An 18,851-nucleotide genomic window follows, 5' to 3' on the forward strand; every position below is an offset into this window, starting at 1 on the left:
ACGGTCCTGCCCAGGAGAAGCTGATCCCACCACATCCCAGTCAAAAGTATTTATGCCCCTTACTTTATGGAGGAAAATGGAAGGACAACAACTCGTGGGGAAAGATGACTTTCTGTTGAAATTCACATCAAAGTAAGAAAGCAGTTGTCTTAAGTCCCAGCTAAGAAATTTAAAAGTGTTTGATGTTTTTCCCTTGTGAACAGGGTGAGATTGGGAATAGGTTTTTTTTTACTGGTGAAATAGCCAATTTTTGCCTGCTGAAGAAACTGCATTAACTTCTCCTGGAATGAATCTTGTTCGAGGCTTTGGTGAGAGTATTTTCCTGCCTCCCCTCTTCTAGTTTACTTGGGTACTACACCCCAAGGCAGGGGCTCCTTTCTGCATCTGACCAGGCTTAGAGGTGCACAACAGCAGAAAAAACAGCCTCTGAGTCAAGTTATTTTTTCTGTGAAAATCACTTCGTAATTAGGAAAATTAAGCCACAAAACTACCTCCTTCTACTAGCAAGTGAGTTACCAAAATAATTAATTTCATCATCAGTGACAGAGGAAGCACAGTTGACAAACATTCTTTATTGTCAGGTATCAAGACCTTACCATAATTTGACATTTTTTATTTGTACTGTACAAAAATTCGCACCAAGTCAACCTATTGTCTGTAGTAATAATCAATGATGTGTTGAGAAATTTTAGAATACAGTTAAGGAATTCATCCACTTATTTGATAAATAAGATGTAACAGGTACCACTCCCTTTGGATCAGAGGGTGTTTAAGGCTGTTTCCAACACCCTTTGGACCTACAACTTCTCTATCAATATTGCGGAAGCACCTCCTCCTCCATTGCAAATTCCTGCAAGACCATATTGTCCTTGTTTCAATGCATGAGCCATGTGAGCAACGATTCTTGCTCCAGACATTCTAAATAAAAGAAAAAAAAATGGATATAGTTTAGTTTAAGGAAATTCATAATTTGACCCACACAGGATAGTTGGCAGAATATTGTACTGATTCACTGGAGGGGGAAAAAACACCAACAAACAAAAAGACCAAACCCATCCTTTAATCTACATTTAATTTTTAGTGTTTATTCTGTGATTTGGTTTTAATATTTCATAAATCCATATTGCTATGGTAGCAAGCAAGCTCTTTATAAAAATAGGTGGTAACTGTGAAGAAAAAAAATGGGATCATGCTCTTTTCAAGGTACCCAAAATTTAACACCTGAATTAAGTCGCTATGTACTTGATAGCAAGTTTCTATTACCCTTCCTACTTCCAGTTAATTTGAGAATACAGGTAAATGTGTCAGCAGTATGTCTGGAAAGCAACACCTCTGTGCAGAATGAAAACCAGGGCTGATATTACTCACCCTATGGGATGTCCAAGAGAGACGGCGCCTCCGTGAATGTTCACCTTTTGTGGGTCGATACCCAGCATTTTAATATTGGCCAGCACCACAACGCTGAACGCTTCGTTGATCTCCCACATTGCAATATCTTCTTTTTTAATGCCTGCCTCACTTAGAATCTAGAAACAATAGTAAAAATACTACCATGTAAAATCAGGTCTAGTTTGAAGTCGGTGACTCAGGCTGCCCGTAGTCTGACTCAAGTTCACATTTCGGAACCTTTTTGTCAGATGGAAAAAAGCCAAACTGAGGGACTGAAGCACAAACTTGAATTTTCACGAACGAAGAACTGGACAGAACCCTATGGCAGGAACACATTTCCATCACACTTACTTATACTAAGGTCGCTGCTACAGTCAGTACATTTGAATTGATACAGCACTGACCTACGCCATGCGCTTGTGTTCAATTCCTTCCTGAACTAGTCTATAGGTGTATAACCGTAGTTATCTTGCCTTTTAGCCATACTGGCTGCAAAGTTTCAAAAGTGTAAACAAGCCTAAATTTGGCGAAAGCAGGATAAAACAATATTCTCCTTCAAAATAGGTGAGAAAAATTTGCTACTCTGAAAAATCTGCATTCTAGTCTTGATCATCTGAAAAACGTTTCTTTGTATTTATGATGTAATTGCAATTTTCATCCTAATTACAGGAAGATCAGCTGAGGGATGAACCAAGAATCCAGTCCTAGTCAAAAAAGTTTAATTCCTACCTTGGGAACAGCATGTGCAGGTGCAATTGGGAAGTCAATGGGATCAACAGCAGCATCTGCAAAAGCTGCAAGAATCACAAAAGCTCTTTAAAGACCTTTTGTTTTTACATGATTTTTTTTTTGTGCAAGCAGCAAACCCAGCCAAGATAGAAAAACTCTGAATATAATGGTCCATGAGATACATACATCTAAAGTTTAGTGCCTTAAGTGAGGCACATAATAACATTTTTTGATTTTTAATGTTACTCCATATAGAAAACCCTTTATGATGAAAAGCCAGCTGGAACAACACTTGAACTTTCAAGGACTGTGTTGAGAAGATGCAGCCACCGTTTCTGTCCCACAAATGTCAGGTAACCAGCCCAACAGGATCCCAGTCTGAGAGCACCCAGCAGGAGTATATGCCAGGACCGCGCTCAAACATAAGAAAATAAAACTCTTACCTACTATCCGTGCCAATGGTTTGACTTTCAGCCTCTTGGCGGCCTCTGTCGTCATCAGCACCAAAGCAGCTGCTCCATCGTTCAGAGTACTGGCATTAGCAGCTGTCACTGTTCCTAGAAAAAGCAAAGCCTTGTGTAAACAGAGGGGAAAGTGCGATACAGCTCCAGTATAGGCCAGTTATAATTTATTTTTGTTTACCTTAGGCCCGTGTCTCAACAACACGGTGATACCTGTTGCACTGACTTAACTACACATCAGTCTTTTGCTTTGCTTTTTTTTTAATCTGCTTGATCAAACAAGTGCAATCACATGAACTCGTAACTTTATCTAAGTGGCCGTTTAGATCACACTTTCCACACCAGCCGCGTTGTTGGCATCAACACAGAATTCCCACTCAAATGCTGCAAATGAGCAGCAACTTCCATTTAGCCAGAAAGATTCATCAATTACAGACTCATTTCACTCCGGCTCCCACTGAAACAAGAGCGTATGCTTACTGGAGACCAAGGCAATAGCTAAACTGAAACCAACCCATTTCAGTCTGTTTAAAGTAAAGATCCACAACAGAGGTTTCCACTGGTTGAAGTTCTTGGCCCACCTTTTAATCCCAGCCTGTTCACACTGTGCTGAAGCATGTTTCTTTATCTTGGCAGACACCTAAACCTCAATGGGCGGCTGTTGGGAATTCAGGCTCTTGTGAACAGTATAACAAAGGAACCCTGCGCTTGGTAGGAAATTAAGCAGATCATTTAACAGTACTTACCATTTTCTTTCTGGAAGACAGTTTTCAGCTTTGGAACTTTACTAAAATCAACACGTTTGTATTCTTCATCTTCTTTCACTTCTACATCTGGCTTTCCTGAAATTCAGATTTCATTTAGTATTTTATAGAACAGTACGTCCTTAAGACATTCTAACACAGTCCTTAGACTAAATGCTGCCTTATTTAAACAACTTAATTCAGTAAAAAATGTAAACATTGAAAAACGCATGTCAAGAAACGTGCTTATGAAAACGTAAAAAAATTAGTTCTTCATCCAATTTATTCACAACAAATCCATTTATACTTCGTGGTGGCTGAAGGGACAAAGAACATTTCTGTACGGTAATTAATAGGAAAAGTAAAATACCAACATCTTTGAGAGACACTAGCTAAATTCAACGGTCTTTCACTTACATAAAAAGAAGAGATGGTGTGTATCATTAAATAAAAATAAAAATTAATTAAAAATAAACACCCACACAGACCACAGGTCAGTGCCTATAGCAGAAAATTCTTAGCTAATCTAAAATGAGTGTCCCTGAGATTTGCATGTTTCAACAAAACTGCACTAACCACAGACAACGTTACAGCTGTCAATGAGAAGCACAACTCATTTTATCCCACCTTTCCGTAATACCTTTTTTTGAAATAGTGACAGGAACTATTTCATTTGTCAATATTCCTGCCTCCCAGGCTGTTTTGCTCTTCGTGTAAGAGCCTATGGCGTAAGTGTCTTGTTCCTCTCGTGAAATAGTGAACTTCTTCGCAGTATTCTCAGCACAGTTGCCCTTGGAGAAAACCAGGCACGTTAGGTTTGGTATCTCTGGAAATGTGAACTAGAAATGTAACTGAAAAAACTCATCCAGCAGATTTCCAGAATTGCATGTGAATAATATTTGGTGTCCATTTCTAACTTACACAGCGATGATCAAACAGTAACTTACAGTTTTGGAATATGAACTTCAGATTTAGCAAATGTTTTCTGGATCTAGATTATTAAAGCCAAGAAGGAGCTTCTCCTTACAAGGCTTTTCTTTTCAATTAAAAACTGCACACAAAAGTCAGTTTTAAAGTGCTTAGGGCTGAAGTCTCCAGAGACTGGAGATTATTGTTCAGCCCCAGAACAGCCTGTTCACATCATCTTACTAGTGTTTTCCTTCCACTACTAGCTTGTCTGTTCCAAAGGTTACAAGAACAGGTCAACGCACGGGGTTTTCTCAGCCTTCAGGATCTGATACTCTAAAACTGTACAAGTATGTCTACCTTTTTTCTGGAATTAAATAAGTAGAATAAAACAAATCATTTTATATATAGGTCAATCATAATTATACAATCACAGTTCATTACCAACACTGTCTAAATATCTAGTAGCAAAAAAAGAAAAAAAAGATAGTCTTTTAGTCAACCTGAAAGACATGTTCTCAAACAGCTTTTGTTACACCTCTCATTTCTTCAGAAAACTCAATGAATCAACACAAAACCCCTCAGTACTGTGTTCTTCCAGCTCTTCAAACAGAAAGTTTTCTTCTATGCAGTTCAAGAATTTAATCAGATGGACCTTCCTGTATATTCCCATACAGACCATTAAGTTTTTCCGAGCAACAACCTACAGCTGCTACAGTGAAGACAAAAGGCTCTGACATATTGCCCCAGAATATTAAAACTGTGGGTATGATAACCAGCTCCTGGAGTTTTCCCCCCACATACAGGAACTAGAAAAGCCACTATTCACATTTTAATAAAAATCCTCACAATCAAAATCTATTTTAGCTGAAATGTGGGAGTGGATTTCAACCACCAGCCTAAGCAGAAGTAATAAATCACACAGAGAAGCAGTGAGGTCTGTACCAATACACAGATGGCAGAAGAATACTCTTCATGATCTGTTTTCCTGCACAGCAGCAAGAGCACTAACTGACCAATCGATAATACCCTACAGTTGTGAATTACCACAGGTGAAGGTCAGAAACACTGGTAAACTGAAAGTAGCAATTTTCTTTTCAAGCTGTTCTTCCCTGAGGCTTGTTCTCCACTATCTTCATACCAGTTGTTTTCCAAACCCATCTTAAGTTTGCAATTTTTAGTTCAATAAGTTTGCAGTAGTTTGTTCCGATTAAGTTACCATGCTGATGAAAAAGCATATCAGCTGACACAATCCTTCCAAAAGATATGAGGTATGTACATTGGGGGAGGGAGAATAAACACGACAGCCTGCTGAACCGTACAGAGCAAGGACCCTCAGACACGCCAAGTGACTTGATTGCTCTGTCCCACAGAGACAGCAACAGTCATCTATCAATGGTAGATTTTGATTTTTTTAAAAATCCCTGTTCTAGGTTAGTCAGACTTTATCTATCAGAGACAGATAAATATTACCGCATTATTCGCTGCTCTGTTTTGTTTTCTGTCTAGCTCCTCCATTACAGTTACTACAGGAAGTCTGGAAATGGAAGACTTTTTCCTCCTCCATTAATGTTATTCTTCATTTCTAGGTTTTCTTGATGAAGCAGTTTCATAATAATTGTAAGCAAGCTCCTCAAAGCTGCACCTGATCTATGGTTGATATTTTAGTACTGTGCAGGAATATTTACCATATGGATGTGGTTATAAGCATCCGTGAGCCCATCTTTTACTATCAGGTCTTCTAGCTTTACTCCTCCATAAGGTGTTGATCCTCTGCTCATTGTGTAGGGTACATTAGACATGCTCTCCATTCCTCCTGCAACCATTACATCCTGCTCAAAGGGAACAAGTTAAAATTATAAATAATGCAGTGTGCTAAGACTTCTTGTAGGAACAAATATTAGCAAAAGCTTAAGTGTGGACGCCTTCTATTTCTGAGGAGTCTTAGAGGAAAAAAAAAAAACCCAAACAACTTAATGAATTTAAAAAGCAAGCAGCAGGAACAACAGCTGAAGAATCCACCCCAACAGAACAACTGGACTTTTCTCTCACATGTAATTTTAGAAAGCTGCAAGAGCCATGTCAGTCTCTTGCACTTCTACTTCAAAAACTTCCTAGATCAAATCATAAATTTTACTTCAAATAGTCTTTTTCTGTAAATTTCTCATTTTTGTTCTTCATTAGCAGCTCCATATTCCTATGGAACAAGCAACAGTCAGAATGTAAGAGACCAATACGAGACAGAGGTTTACAAGTACCTGCAATTTTACATATTATTGTTTCATCTCACTATGTAAAGAGAGATGACTTATAGTATGGTTTTATCATCTGAAAAGGCCAGCTAAAAAAAAGGAGGTGTTAATGATTAGTGAACCTGAACTAAGCTGAATCATTACAGGTACTTTGTAAACTGAGACAAAACAAACAGAAAACCTACAAACAGGAAAGCTATAAGGACCATATGTATATCTGCTGTTCATCAGACTATACCCCCCAAAGTCCCTAGGATGTCAGGATGTGAAAAACGGCCATATCTGTGTTTAACGGCACATTTGAAATACAGATAAATGTAAGAAAAATACAAACACAGCAGTGTGAGTCTTGAAGAGTTCAATAGTGCTGTTAATATAAACACAAAAATATTTTATATCAAAACAGCAATAAGACAAAAATGAAAGCTTTTTTTGGTTTCTTTAAATCAAGACGCAGAGAAATAATGTTTTGGTTCAGAATAGATTATGAGCTAGATCTACAAACAGTGACATGAAATAATAAAGAAAGAAGGCTGGAAACAAACAGGAAAGGCAGATAAATGAGAAAGGCAGCTGACATATGGAAGCAGCAAGAGATCAGAGGAACAAGAGTCCCTGGCATTTCAATTCCATAAAGTGAAAGACTTGGAGACAGAGTTAATAAAATTGTTTATATGATGATGTACACTGACTCAAGCCACTGGGAACCATCACTGACTTTCATATCACAGATACTTCACAGCCTGCAGCCAGGAAAAACAAATACCAAAAATCCCCATCATGTATAGCTCTAAAGGACCAGTAACTGGCTGAGTCACTGCTTTTGCTGAGACTGGCAGCACAGCACGTATGATAGCTCAGCTGAAACCTCCCGTTCTCTTCAGAGCTCGTGGCCTGCACCTGCCAAACCAACCACACACACAACCACCCTCACAAAGGCACTGGATGTGTATTACTAAATCCAAATGTAGCTGTTTACACAGACACGCTGGGCCTGGTTGAAAGTCCAGCAACAAAACTTCCACCAACTTCAGTAAGTGCTGGACAAAGTACTGCGCTCTGCACAGCAAGGCCAAAGTAGTAAGTGGTTGCTTAACTCAGCTACACTGCTATTTTCAGAGAAGGGACAGAAAAAACTTAAATATTTTACCTTTGTTCAGATAAAAAACAAGATAGTAAGTACTTTTCTCACTAATGAGCCACTTACATATTGAACCGACGATATTTTCACTTCAGAGAAGGGGAGATGTTGCCAAAATACTCAGAGTATGGAATTAAAAACAAAATTGAAATGCCTTTCTTCACATTCACACTTCGCCCAGCTGCACAGCATTTAACGGCTTGCTGAACAGTGTATTCTCCCATCTTCCCATCAAGTGATACTATTTTTCCTTATCACATAATCTCAGAACACAGTTGACAGAGACTAGCAATTCCCGTCCATCAAGTTCTTAAATGAAAATGCTTATTCAGCAGTATATATTCTGAAACAAAAAAAAAGCCTGAAACAACATTAGTGTACTTGGAAACAATATTGCTTTAATCCATTCAAGTGTCTGAAGGTCAAAATTAAATTTGTTTCATCAAAAACGGAGTCTATAAACATTTCTTCATTTTTTTCAAACCAGAAAGCTTGAAAATCCCCTTAATTATTTTTGGGGGGTGAGAGAAGAGCAGTAGGGAGAGGGTGTAAATACAGAAGAAAAAAATCCACCTTTAAAAATACATCTGACAATTTCTTAACTTACTTTTTTTTTTCTGTTTTAAACCAAAACACACTTAAGTGACTATAACATTAAGGCTGCATAAGCAAAAGTAAACTTCCCTAATTAGCTTATTATCTCAAGTCATAACACAGTCCCAAATCAGAGAGCAAGCCATTAGTAGGACAAGATCTACAACATTAGTTGTGTGTGGGGTTTTTTTCCATAAAACAGCAATAAAATTCACATACCTGACTCCCACACATCAGGCTTTGTGCTGCCATCAAGATCGATTTCATTCCTGAAGCACAGACCTTATTGACAGTTGTACAAGGAGTGCGGATCGGCAGACCTGAGTCAAAGAAGTTGTACAAAATTGTATTATTTAAAGGGCAGACTCAAACTTTAGGTGTCTCAGCAATATTTAGTAGAGGACCAATTTTTACCTAAGCCAGGGCGTCCACTTTGCACTAGTTAGCCTGCCAGGATAATTTATCTGCCCTCAACCCCATTTACTGTCCTTGTTGTTTTCTCCTCTTCCAACAAGAGACTCATGATAAGGAAACAAGCAAGTGAAAATCAGAGAGAGCAGATCAGGGAAGCGACTCCAGAACTATTCCAGCTCCTGACACCCCAGTCCCTGCCTCTAAGAAGCACTCGAGACTGCAAAAGCATAAATGAGCTGTAGAACTTAGCGACTGGCAGCAAGACAGACTCAAGAAGTACAGGGACTCCAAACACACACAATACTGTACAAGAACAAAAGTGCTGACTGTCAGTGCCGTTCACAGGGTTATTATTGAGTTACTGCTGTTACTGAGCGTTCACGGGAACAGCTTTGGGCTCTGCTGTGAGCAGGCTGGCTGAAGCCCGCTGCAGCACTGCCTCTGCCACAGGCTTTTGTGTTAGGGCTCTGCTGCCAGCACATCACCTCCACACCAGCAGTGAGATGGGGAAACCAGCCAGGAGAAAGAAAAGAGCCATATTCATCCCTTTGCCTCACATGGAAGCAGGTCCTTCTCTTTCAGATAAGTACAGGGACAGAGCCAAGAAAGTATCAGTTCTTCCCCGACCCACAGATTTTCCTAGAGTCATGCTAAGGTACGGAATCCCACCCCCACAGCAAAAGAGAGAGGAAACTAATTCTTGCACATTTGTGCTGCTGTTAACATTATAGAGCAAATCCTTCCGGTGACAGCTCCAGACTTCGCAGGAAGATGAGTGCACTGACATACTCTTATCTGCAGTTCAAGGAGACCCACTGACCCCTTATCCCATAAGGTTTAAGAGTAACGATACACTGAAGAAAAACATCTGTTTCAAGAAAGATTCGAAGAACAGCATCCATCATTAGCACTAAGTGCTCTGGAAGTAACAGCCTGGTCTCCAATATTGTCTTCTCCAGGCTCTGCAAACACCGTAGGCAGTAACATTCATTGTGCATACGATAATTGATTCCTGAAGACACACAGTTAGGCCCACTTAGGTGAGTACAACACACAACTTCACCCATCACAGAGAAGAAGCATACACAGAATATCTTGACAAAAGGCCAGGTATCACTCTGCTTTAACTCATAGCACAATCTACACTGTCTACATGAAGACAGAAAACCTTTAGCCCCCGTATCAAGAGAATGAATACCTGCACCCAGGACTGCTTGTCTTGCTGGAGCTTGTCCTTGTCCAGCCTGCAAGACATTACCCATATACGCTTCTTTCACTTCTTCTGCAGGGATACCTATAAAACAAACTTGTTTTGATTCGGGATTCTTTGCAGAGAAGATGTAACTCCCCTGTACAAACTTTCCCATTGAAGTTTTCTATCAAAGGCTGCTGAAAGACATGCCCAACCTGTGTGCTAAAAGCAGCGCACAGGTTGCTGCTCGGTGCATCCTAGATCTCTATCCTCATATTCATGGAACATGGTGAGCTGGTAAGCCCCCCGTCACCCTGCAGAACAAGTTACAGTTAACTAACTAAAGCAAACATTTCTAAGCCTCACTAGTCACCTGAGCAGCTTAATTTATATGGATGCTTAAATGCTCAAAATTTTCTACCTGCCAGAAGTATGTCCAAAGAAAGTGTTTTGTTTGTTTGTTGAACAGGGCTGAGCCAAGGCCACAGCCAGCAGCCACCAAACAGAACAGGCCTGCTCTCCCACTGTATCTCCTGCAACAAATATGGTGTTCAAGTTCTTCTAATATATTGTTTCAAGAAGCCAAATTTGGAGAAAACTAACCCTTCTCTCCCTCCAAAAGGTCTTTTTTGCTGATTTGGATCCACGAATAAACTCACAAGGTTGCCCTACAAGCTTAAGTGCTCATGTAAAACATGGGCAGGGAAAGGATGGGCCACTGGTATCAGCAGCAAGTAGCCTTTGCATCAGCTTAGGTGTGTTGTAAAACTCCACCTCAGACAAATAATTAGCACACTCAGTTGGATTTGGATTAGCATAGATATCCTTAAGTAATTATCTGCTCCTAGAAGCACCACTTAATTCAGATTGAAACAAAGCCCAGCAGTCAACTTTAAATAAATATCATTTGTGGATAAAGACTTCAGAGTGCCACAGAAGGAAAAAAAATCCAGAACCTTTTGTTTACCAAACAACTTAAAAAGAGAATGCACAGATTGATACTGTTCTGAGCCACTTGAGGCTTTCTTTGCCACAGAAAAAGCATTTCCATATACCTGCTCTGTCAATTGCTCCCTTAATTGCAATGGAACCAAGTTTAGTGGCTGGCAATGACGAAAGAGATCCTTGGAAAGATCCAATCGGTGTCCTCACAGCACTTGCTATCACCACCTCCTAAGATGAGAAGCATGGAGTAAAAGTCACAGTCTCTCTCATATATGCGCAGATATACCAGTATTTTTAAAATCCACTTTCACTCTTTCATTCATGTCCCAGCTTCCCTTTTATCCTGCAAGTGTTTCAGAGCACTAAAATAATCTTTAATGTATACAGCATGGGGAATAAACATAGATAATTAGAGATTGGTGTGTGGTTGCAGGACTACAATCTTGGGATCACAGAGCTGTAGCGGGATGGCTCCCGTGGCTGGAGTGCTGCCATGGAGGGATACAGGCTCTTTGGGGAAGACAGGCCAAGAAGACAAGGAGCAGGGGGGTTGCCCTTTGTGTGGCGTAACAGCTGGAGTGCACTGAGCTCAGCCTTGGCAAGGATGATGCTTGCAAGAGTCTCGAAGGTCCGTGAGTAAAGGGCGAGTCAAAGAAAGGTGGTTAATGTTCAAGGATTACCCCTTCTAAGCTCAAGAGCAACCCATTCCTACAAGCAATAAGTCAAGCAAAAATGCCAGGAGGTCTGCACAGATGACACAAACTCATACACTAAAAGGAAGCATCCAGAAGCTTGTGGCAGGGAACCTGTGAGACTGCTCAAGCATGCAAGGACAAGGTTTTGAAAGCCCAAATCCAATTGGAATGGAATCTAGCGAGGGATGTCAAAGGCAACAGGAAGGGTTTCCATAAGCACCTAGAAGGCAAAGGGAAGTCAAGAAAAAATGTGGGCCTGATGCTGAATGAGGCAGAGGACCTGGTGACACAGGACATGGAAAAGGCTGAGGTACTGAATGCCTTCTCAGCCTCAGTCTTCACTAAGACAACTGGCCTTCTGGAATCCCAGGCCCCAAAGAGCAGGGGGAACGCTGAAGCAAGGAAGATGTACCCTAGGGAAAGAAGATGAGTTCAGGGAACACTTCAGCAAACTGGACATCCATAAATCCATGGGCTCTGCTTGGATGCACCCACAAGTGCTAAGGGAGCAGGCTGATGTCTTTTAAGGTCACTCTCAATAATCTTGGAATGGTCATGGTAACTGTGAGAGGTGCCTGAAGACTGCAGGAAAGCAAGTGTCATTCCTGTCTTCAAGAAGGGCAAGAAGGAGGATCCAGGGAACCACAGGCCAGTAAGCCTCACCTTGATCCCTGGCAAAGTGATGAAACAACTAATCCTGAAAACCATTTCTAGGAACATGAACAAGAAAATTATCAGAAGTCATCAGCATAGACTCGTTAATGGGAAGTTATGCTCAAATAACCTTCTACTGTGAAATGACTGGTTTGATAGGCGAGGAGACAGCAGTGGACATTGTCTACTGTAAGATCCTCATCCAGAAGCTGATGAACTACAGGCTGGAGAAGGAAGCAGTGAGGTGCAGTGAAAACTGGCTGAATGGCCAGGCCCAGAAGGAGGTGATCCGTGACACAACGTCTGGTTGGAGGCCAGGGGTCAAGACTGGGTCCACTCCTGTTCAACATCATTAATGATCTGGATGATGGTGCAGCATACCCTCAGCAGGTTTGCAGGTGACACCAAACTGGGAGGAGTGGCTGATACACCAGGGGGTTGTGCTGCCAACCAGAGGGACCTCAACAGGCTGGAGAAATGGGCTGACAGGAACCTCATGAAGTTCAACAAGGAAAAGTACAAAGTCCCACACCTCAGGAAGAATAAGCCCAGGACATGCTGGGGAAAAGCCAGCTGGAAATCCACTTGGCAGAAAAGGACCTGGGGATCCTGGCAGACAACAGGTTGACCATGAGCCAGCAATGGGCTCCTGCAGCAAAGGTGGCTGATGGTGTCCTGGGCTGCATTAGGCAGAGCACTGCCAGCAGGTCGAGGGAGAGGATCCTTCCCCTCTGCTCAGCACCAGTATGGTGTGTCCTGTGCGGGGGTTCCCAGTACAAGAGAGACACGGGGTTACTGGAGACAGTCCAGCAAAGAGTCATGAAGATGGTGAAGGGACTGGAACATCTGACATATGAGAAAAGGCTGAGAGAGCTGGGACTGTTCAACCCGGAGAAGACAAGGCTCACAGGGATCTCCTCAATGTATATTAATACCTGAAGGGAGGGTGCAAAAAGGACAAAGCCAGATCCTTTTCTGTGGGGGTGACAGTGACAGGAGCAGAGTTGCATACAGGCACAAACTGACACACAGGAGGTTCCCTCTGAACATGGGGAAACACTGTTCACTGTGAGCGTGACAGAGCATTGGAGAGGCTGTGGAGGCTCCATCCCTGGAGATAGTTTGAAGCCTGGGTCCCAGTGTAACACGTAAGCAGTAGCTTTAAGCCACGGTGTGACATTCAGCAATATACTTAGTAGCCCCTCAAACCAGATTTACCCTTATTTTGCTTCAACTTTAGTGTGACTTCAACATATCCACTTGCTAACCCTGCGAGAGTAGCATGAGGACTTGGCACCAAAAAGATGCACATTTCAGACCTTGGGCTGCCCCTGCCAGCTACTGAAAAGCAGCAAGGAATACCTCCAACTGTGCTGTTTCAGTGGAAGTCACATGCAAAAGCTTACGGGGTCTCACCATGAGTTCTTTATTTAGAGAGACAAGCAAAGAAAGAAAACACTAGGAAAAAATAAAGACAAATTATACTTGTTTAACAGTAAGAAGGTGTGTGTGTGTTTCTGTAACTCTTTCTTCATCATGATTGACTTCAATAACAATAACATACTTGTCCTCATCTCTTATGTTGTAACAAGTTGCAGCATAACATACAAATAACCTCAAAGAGATTAGTTGGCATCAGCTGTATTTTTCCAAAAATGGGTAGATAGTTGCATTGAGCTTAAGTTAGCTGACACAATTCTAACGGATTTTGTCCCACACTACTGAAACAATTAGCAAAGCAATGGAAAAAAGGAAATTTGACTTTTATTCCAGATTTTGCAGTAAGGTGTGATTTGAGCACAAGTAACACTGTCTTCAATGCAGATTTTTTGTGATAACTTTTTAAAAAGCTCCAGTGATTAAGGAAACAAATTTTAAATGGTGATTTACTGCAGTCAGATGGTGCTTTATACTTACATTTAGAGTACGTTGTGAGGCATAGCCACGGCTTGTACACTTCAAAGCCTGAAAATAAGAAAGTCCTCAAAATTCCATATCAAGAAAGCCAATGACACAACATTTCAGTAATGCACCATTTTCATATTAGCCAGTACTTAAAAAAAAAAATAATAATCTAAGAAACACTGGAAAAGTATTAAATTAAAAATCATAAAATGCCTTGTAATAAAGTGTAGTCTAGTACACAGCCTCACCATAACATTTGTGACAAAGTATTTTCTGAAAAATAAACAGGTGCTCCTTTAGAAACAAAAACCAATTCCTTTTGGCCAGGTCTGTTACATACACATATAAGCTATGTCTAAACCAGGCAGTGAGTTGTGCTAACTTGAAAAAGTTTACCAGTCCCTCTGTCTGCTTCTCTGGACTTTGGTTCGTTCATTCCTACCATTAACTTCACTGCTTTTTAAACTGTGGCAATTTGCCTCTACAGCTTCATTTCATTGGCATTTCATGAAGAAAAATGGGAATAATGAATTCAGAATGCTACAACAAAAGATTATAATAAAACAAAACCAAGAAAAGTAAAAGGTAGCACCTGAGGAGGCTAATTCACCAACTACTAGCTTCATCTAATTAAGCAGTGTAAAGAAACAAAAATACACCTGTAGGGATTGTTTCAAACACTAACAGAATGATTTTTCAATTAGTGGTTTAAGCCACTTCCTTAAACAACATTTCAGCACACTGGAGACTTCTGGTTGCTATTGAATGACAGCTAAATAAATACTAATTACAAGTAACTACTTAAGGATGCCACAAAACCACCATCAGTTTTATAAATCAAATAATGCCTTCTAGTATTATGTCTACAATATGAAAATTTAGTCTGTTTCTTTCTTCATTTTACAACCTTCAACTAACAAAATGCATGGGTTGTTTTTTTTTAATTTGTCTTTTTTTTTTTTTTTTTTCCCCAGCCTGATTTGTAATAGCCAGCAGAGAGTTTTAAATTAAACTTCTCCCTGCAGGGCTCTAGTAGTAGGGTTTTCAAGGGTTAGTGTCAAAATCAACCAAACCCCTAGCAAAGTAACATGTCCTTACTGGACAACACCTGAAGTTCAATTTTGCAGTAAATTGGACAAACCAGACAACTTTCTAAGTGTAACAGGCATCTGCTAGTAGTGTTCTTGCTCTATGTCAATTACAGACTAAATAAATAAATAAATAAATAAATCCACGCTTCTGTAGCTGGTGAAAAACAACCTGCACCTTTGCTATGGCAATACAGACACAGTCCAGTGCAGTGCAGATGCTTTACCTGCCCTTCTCTCCCCGGGACAGCTCTCTATACAGTGACGGGACCTGCCCTTCTCTCCCCGGGACAGCTCTCTATACAGTGACGGGATCCCCAGCGCTCCAGGCTCCCCAGTAAAGCCAGCGGTGCCGCCCCGCACAGCGGCGCTTTAGGCAGAAGCCCTCCCCGAGTCCCTCACCTCCCCGCCGCCCTCCCGACGAGCGCGCCGAGCGCACCCGGGCTGCACACCCACCACCCGCCCCCCCAGCCCCGCCAGCGGAGCCTTCGGAGCTGCTGCTCGCCCTGACAGCCGAGGCGGGTACCGGCCAGACACGGGGGCTCTGCAGGGCAGCGAACTGCGAAGGAAGGAGCGGAGAAGCCGGGCGAGGGCCCTGGGCAGCCCGCTGTGCGGCTCTGGGAAAGGCCGCTCTCAAGATCGCGGCTGAAGGGATAGAAGTCCCGCCGGGCCCAGCGCGGGGCGGCCGCTTCACCCACTGGGCGGCTCCGGAGCGGCGCGGCCTGCGCGGGCCTGCAGGCCGCGGCGGACACCGGCCCCCGCTGCCCCCGCCACAGGAGCCGGCCCGGGACGCGCTCCCTCCCCTCAGTTCCATCCCGGGACCCGCTCCCTCCCCTCAGTTCCATCCCGGGACCCGCTCCCTTCACTCCGCTCCATCCCGGGGTCACTCCCGTCGCGCCGCCGGGGTGAGGTGGGTGAGGGGGACGCCGCCTTCCCCGGCGCAGACGCGGGTGTGACCTTGGCGAAGTCTTTCCGGGCCCCGCGGCGGGGCGGCGGCTGCCCCGAGAGGGAGAGGGGAAGGGCTGGGGCCGCCCCGCGCCGCCCGCCTCACCCGCAGCAGCTCCGGGCGCCGCCAGCCCAGCCTCATCGTCGCCGCCGCCATGCTCCCGCCGGCCGACCCCGTCACCTTCACCGCCGCCCCCACCTCGGCCTATAGACGGCGACACGCCGACCTCTCCCATCTCCCATTGGTCCTGAGGACGAAGGCGGTGCCAACTCCGATCCTGCCATTGGCTGGGCTGGAAGGCGGGCCGTAGCGTCAGCGGGCGGTGCCCGTACTGCGGCGGTGAGGCCGCTGGTCCGCGGCCGCTCGCAGTCTCACGGTGTGGCGCTGAAATAAACCCACTAAAGCTACACAGGAATTTATCCGCGTGTGGAACTCGTGTCAAAAAAATTCCCTGCGCGGTTGCCAGCGCTGCGAGGAGGCAGGTGCTGGAATGTTTCTGAGCTGGGGCTCTTGGCGGCTGGCGAGCCCTTGTGCTGCCGCTCCGTCCTGTTCTCACACCGGCCGGCAGCTGCGTTCCCCTTGAACTCCCTCCTGTCCAGCCTTGGGCATGAGTATCTGAAAGCGCTACCTCAGACTTCAAACCTGTCTGAGAAGCGGCTCGGCCGCCCCTTCACAGGACGGGTGGTGCCGCCCCCAGCCCAGCCCCGGCGCCGCTGCTCCCACCGCCCGCCCTGCGCCTCGCGTCCCCCGCCGTGCTCTCCGGCCCTGGGTGTGCGAGTGGGGGCCGTCGCTAAATCTCCACAGCTGCCTGCCTGGCACCGCCTCTCTCCACTCTGTCGAACACAGCCAGAAAACGCCTGGAGCTTTACACCGCAACAGAGCAGGCTCGGAAGACAAGGTGACGTTCTGTGTGAGTCGTGCTGCTGCACACTCTCTAGGACGGGCAATTATCTGTTTCTGGTCAGCCATGCTTACCTACTCCTCAGCCACTCTTTTAATTCCTGTTAGTCACCCACGACTGTGTTCCCTCGAGTCGATGTCTACAAGCTAGGTAAGGTGCCATTGACTTGCACCTTTCTTTCCATTCCCTATACCACAAACTGGAACAAATGCCAAGAAGCACACTTTGGATATAGCATCTGGAAAGGAAGAGTATCTCAGCAACTTGTTACCATCCACTCGCTATCTTGACTGATTTTCTTACTGTTTTATCTTCACATTGTTATACTAACGTTCATCAAATCTGCTTCAGTTCATTTTCTGTTCTATACCACATTCATTTCCCTTTCAGAGAAGATATCACTTTGCTCTCAAAAGCAAAATACTTATTGCTTTCTATATATGTCTAAAGATTCTTCAGACACGTGGCACGAGGCTGATTGGGACTGACACAGACGTGGGAAGCATTTGTACTCTTTTGCTTGCTTGACTGTCAGTAGCTGATGTTTTTAGAGTTTGACCAATCTAGTCTAGACCTTTGATTTAGAGCCAGAGTTTTCAAGTACAAACTAGAGATAACACAGGAACTGACAAATATTGACTTGGGAAGAACCAAAAATTTCACCCTGAAAATATGTACCATATAGGAAAGACATCCAGGTTGGTTGGATGAGGATATTTTTCAGAAATGCATAATGCCAAAAACATATAGAACAAAAAAGGGAAAGCTCTTATTCAACTGAGCTTTTACTTTCAGCATAATTTCTCACCAAGAACAGCTATAATGTACTAACTTCCAAGTGACTAATTTTCAGTTTTTAGTCTTTCAGACCATTAAAAATAATCACACTGTGTTGCTCTTCCTTAGCTTGGGAAGTAAGGACCTTTTTCCTGGGATACTGCATGCCAATGCACCAGGACTAGTGTGTTCATATCATGGCAGCCAGAAAGGCACTTGGACTCCCAAACATACTGACTAATAGGCCCTTTATTGGAGCTCAGGTGAGAAGGAAGAAGACAGTGCAGAAGATCTTACCTCCCTTCCGACGCTGGGAACCTCGAGCTGTGCAGCAGCAGGCACACCTCCAGCTAGGGCATGGCTGTGGTGCAGATCCCTTCCGTGGAGAGGTTCCCCAGCATTCTGGTCTTTAGAGATCTTGTAGGATCTTCTGAGAAAACAACTCTGGCCATCATTCCTACTGTCAAACAAAAGGATGTTCACAGGAGAACATACTGCTTCACTTTGAAATAAAGACAACATACAGGGGGTATAATTGCTAGTGCCAGAAGAGAGCTCCTATAGGTTCCTTCATTACGGTTAGCTGGCCAAGTATTTTCTGTGCTCAGGGATACCTGCAGCCCAGGACAGGCCAGAAAGCCAAGCTGCACCCAGGCCATAGCACAGCATGGCCTGTGCTGCAGCATAACCTGCATCTTCTCCGCTTAACTATATGTAGGTCATTAACTCCTTGATGTATGATGGTCTTCTGGCTAGGACATTGCTGAATTATGACTATTGTAACACACACAGCGTCTCATCCCAGGCCTAAAGGGTAAGCAAGAATATCGGGTAATTTACCAGTTTTCAACAACGTAAGCATTAACTGTATGCAAATTTGGAAGATACAACATAGGACTGTAGTAAAATTATTTGTTTTGAAACAAGATGACATATTCTTGAAATAACACTAGTTTAAAAGTTAGTCTGGAGCTGCGTAAGAACTCCAGTGCAAAGAGAAGCTAAGGGAGGAAAAGAGAAACATCCCGTCCCATGAGTTAATCATTGTATTTCAGGATACAAACCTCTAATGCAGGATCAAAAATACAGAATGACCTCCTTTAGCAGGTAAACCAAAAG

General features: G+C 43.3%; 1 protein-coding gene across 2 annotated transcripts; it reads right to left on the minus strand.

Annotated features, from left to right (window-relative positions):
* Positions 1-565: 565 nt before the first annotated feature.
* Positions 566-16,242, minus strand: ACAT1 (acetyl-CoA acetyltransferase 1). Of its 2 annotated transcripts, none has more exons than XM_080345738.1 (12): positions 16,160-16,242; positions 14,033-14,080; positions 10,877-10,994; positions 9,828-9,923; positions 8,435-8,535; positions 5,917-6,060; positions 3,963-4,113; positions 3,326-3,421; positions 2,562-2,675; positions 2,119-2,183; positions 1,369-1,526; positions 566-918 (listed from the first exon to the last, which is right to left on the minus strand). In XM_080345738.1, exons 1-12 carry the CDS (start codon positions 16,208-16,210, stop codon positions 798-800), a joined length of 1,263 nt encoding a protein of 420 aa, XP_080201864.1. In that variant the 5' UTR covers positions 16,211-16,242; the 3' UTR covers positions 566-797. The 2 variants fall into 2 exon arrangements, with proteins under 2 accessions (XP_080201864.1, XP_080201865.1); XM_080345739.1 differs by lacking the exon at positions 16,160-16,242 and adding an exon at positions 16,066-16,149.
* Between the last annotated feature and the right edge of the window lie 2,609 nt (positions 16,243-18,851).

This window comes from Nesoenas mayeri (genome assembly GCF_963082525.1).
Source record: "Nesoenas mayeri genome assembly, chromosome: 1".
NCBI classification, from domain to species: Eukaryota; Metazoa; Chordata; class Aves; order Columbiformes; family Columbidae; genus Nesoenas; species Nesoenas mayeri.

Bases quoted from the DNA above. Each gene is read 5' to 3' on its own strand.
- ACAT1 (XM_080345738.1), bottom strand. From the start codon at position 16,210: ATGGCGGCGGCGACGATGAGGCTGGGCTGGCGGCGCCCGGAGCTGCTG. The intron at 4,114-5,916 runs GTAAATATTCCT...GTTTTCTCCAAG, and splicing joins CTTATAACCACATCCATATG to GGCAACTGTGCTGAGAATAC. The intron at 3,422-3,962 runs GTATTACGGAAA...TCTGAATTTCAG, and splicing joins TGTCACTATTTCAAAAAAAG to GAAAGCCAGATGTAGAAGTG.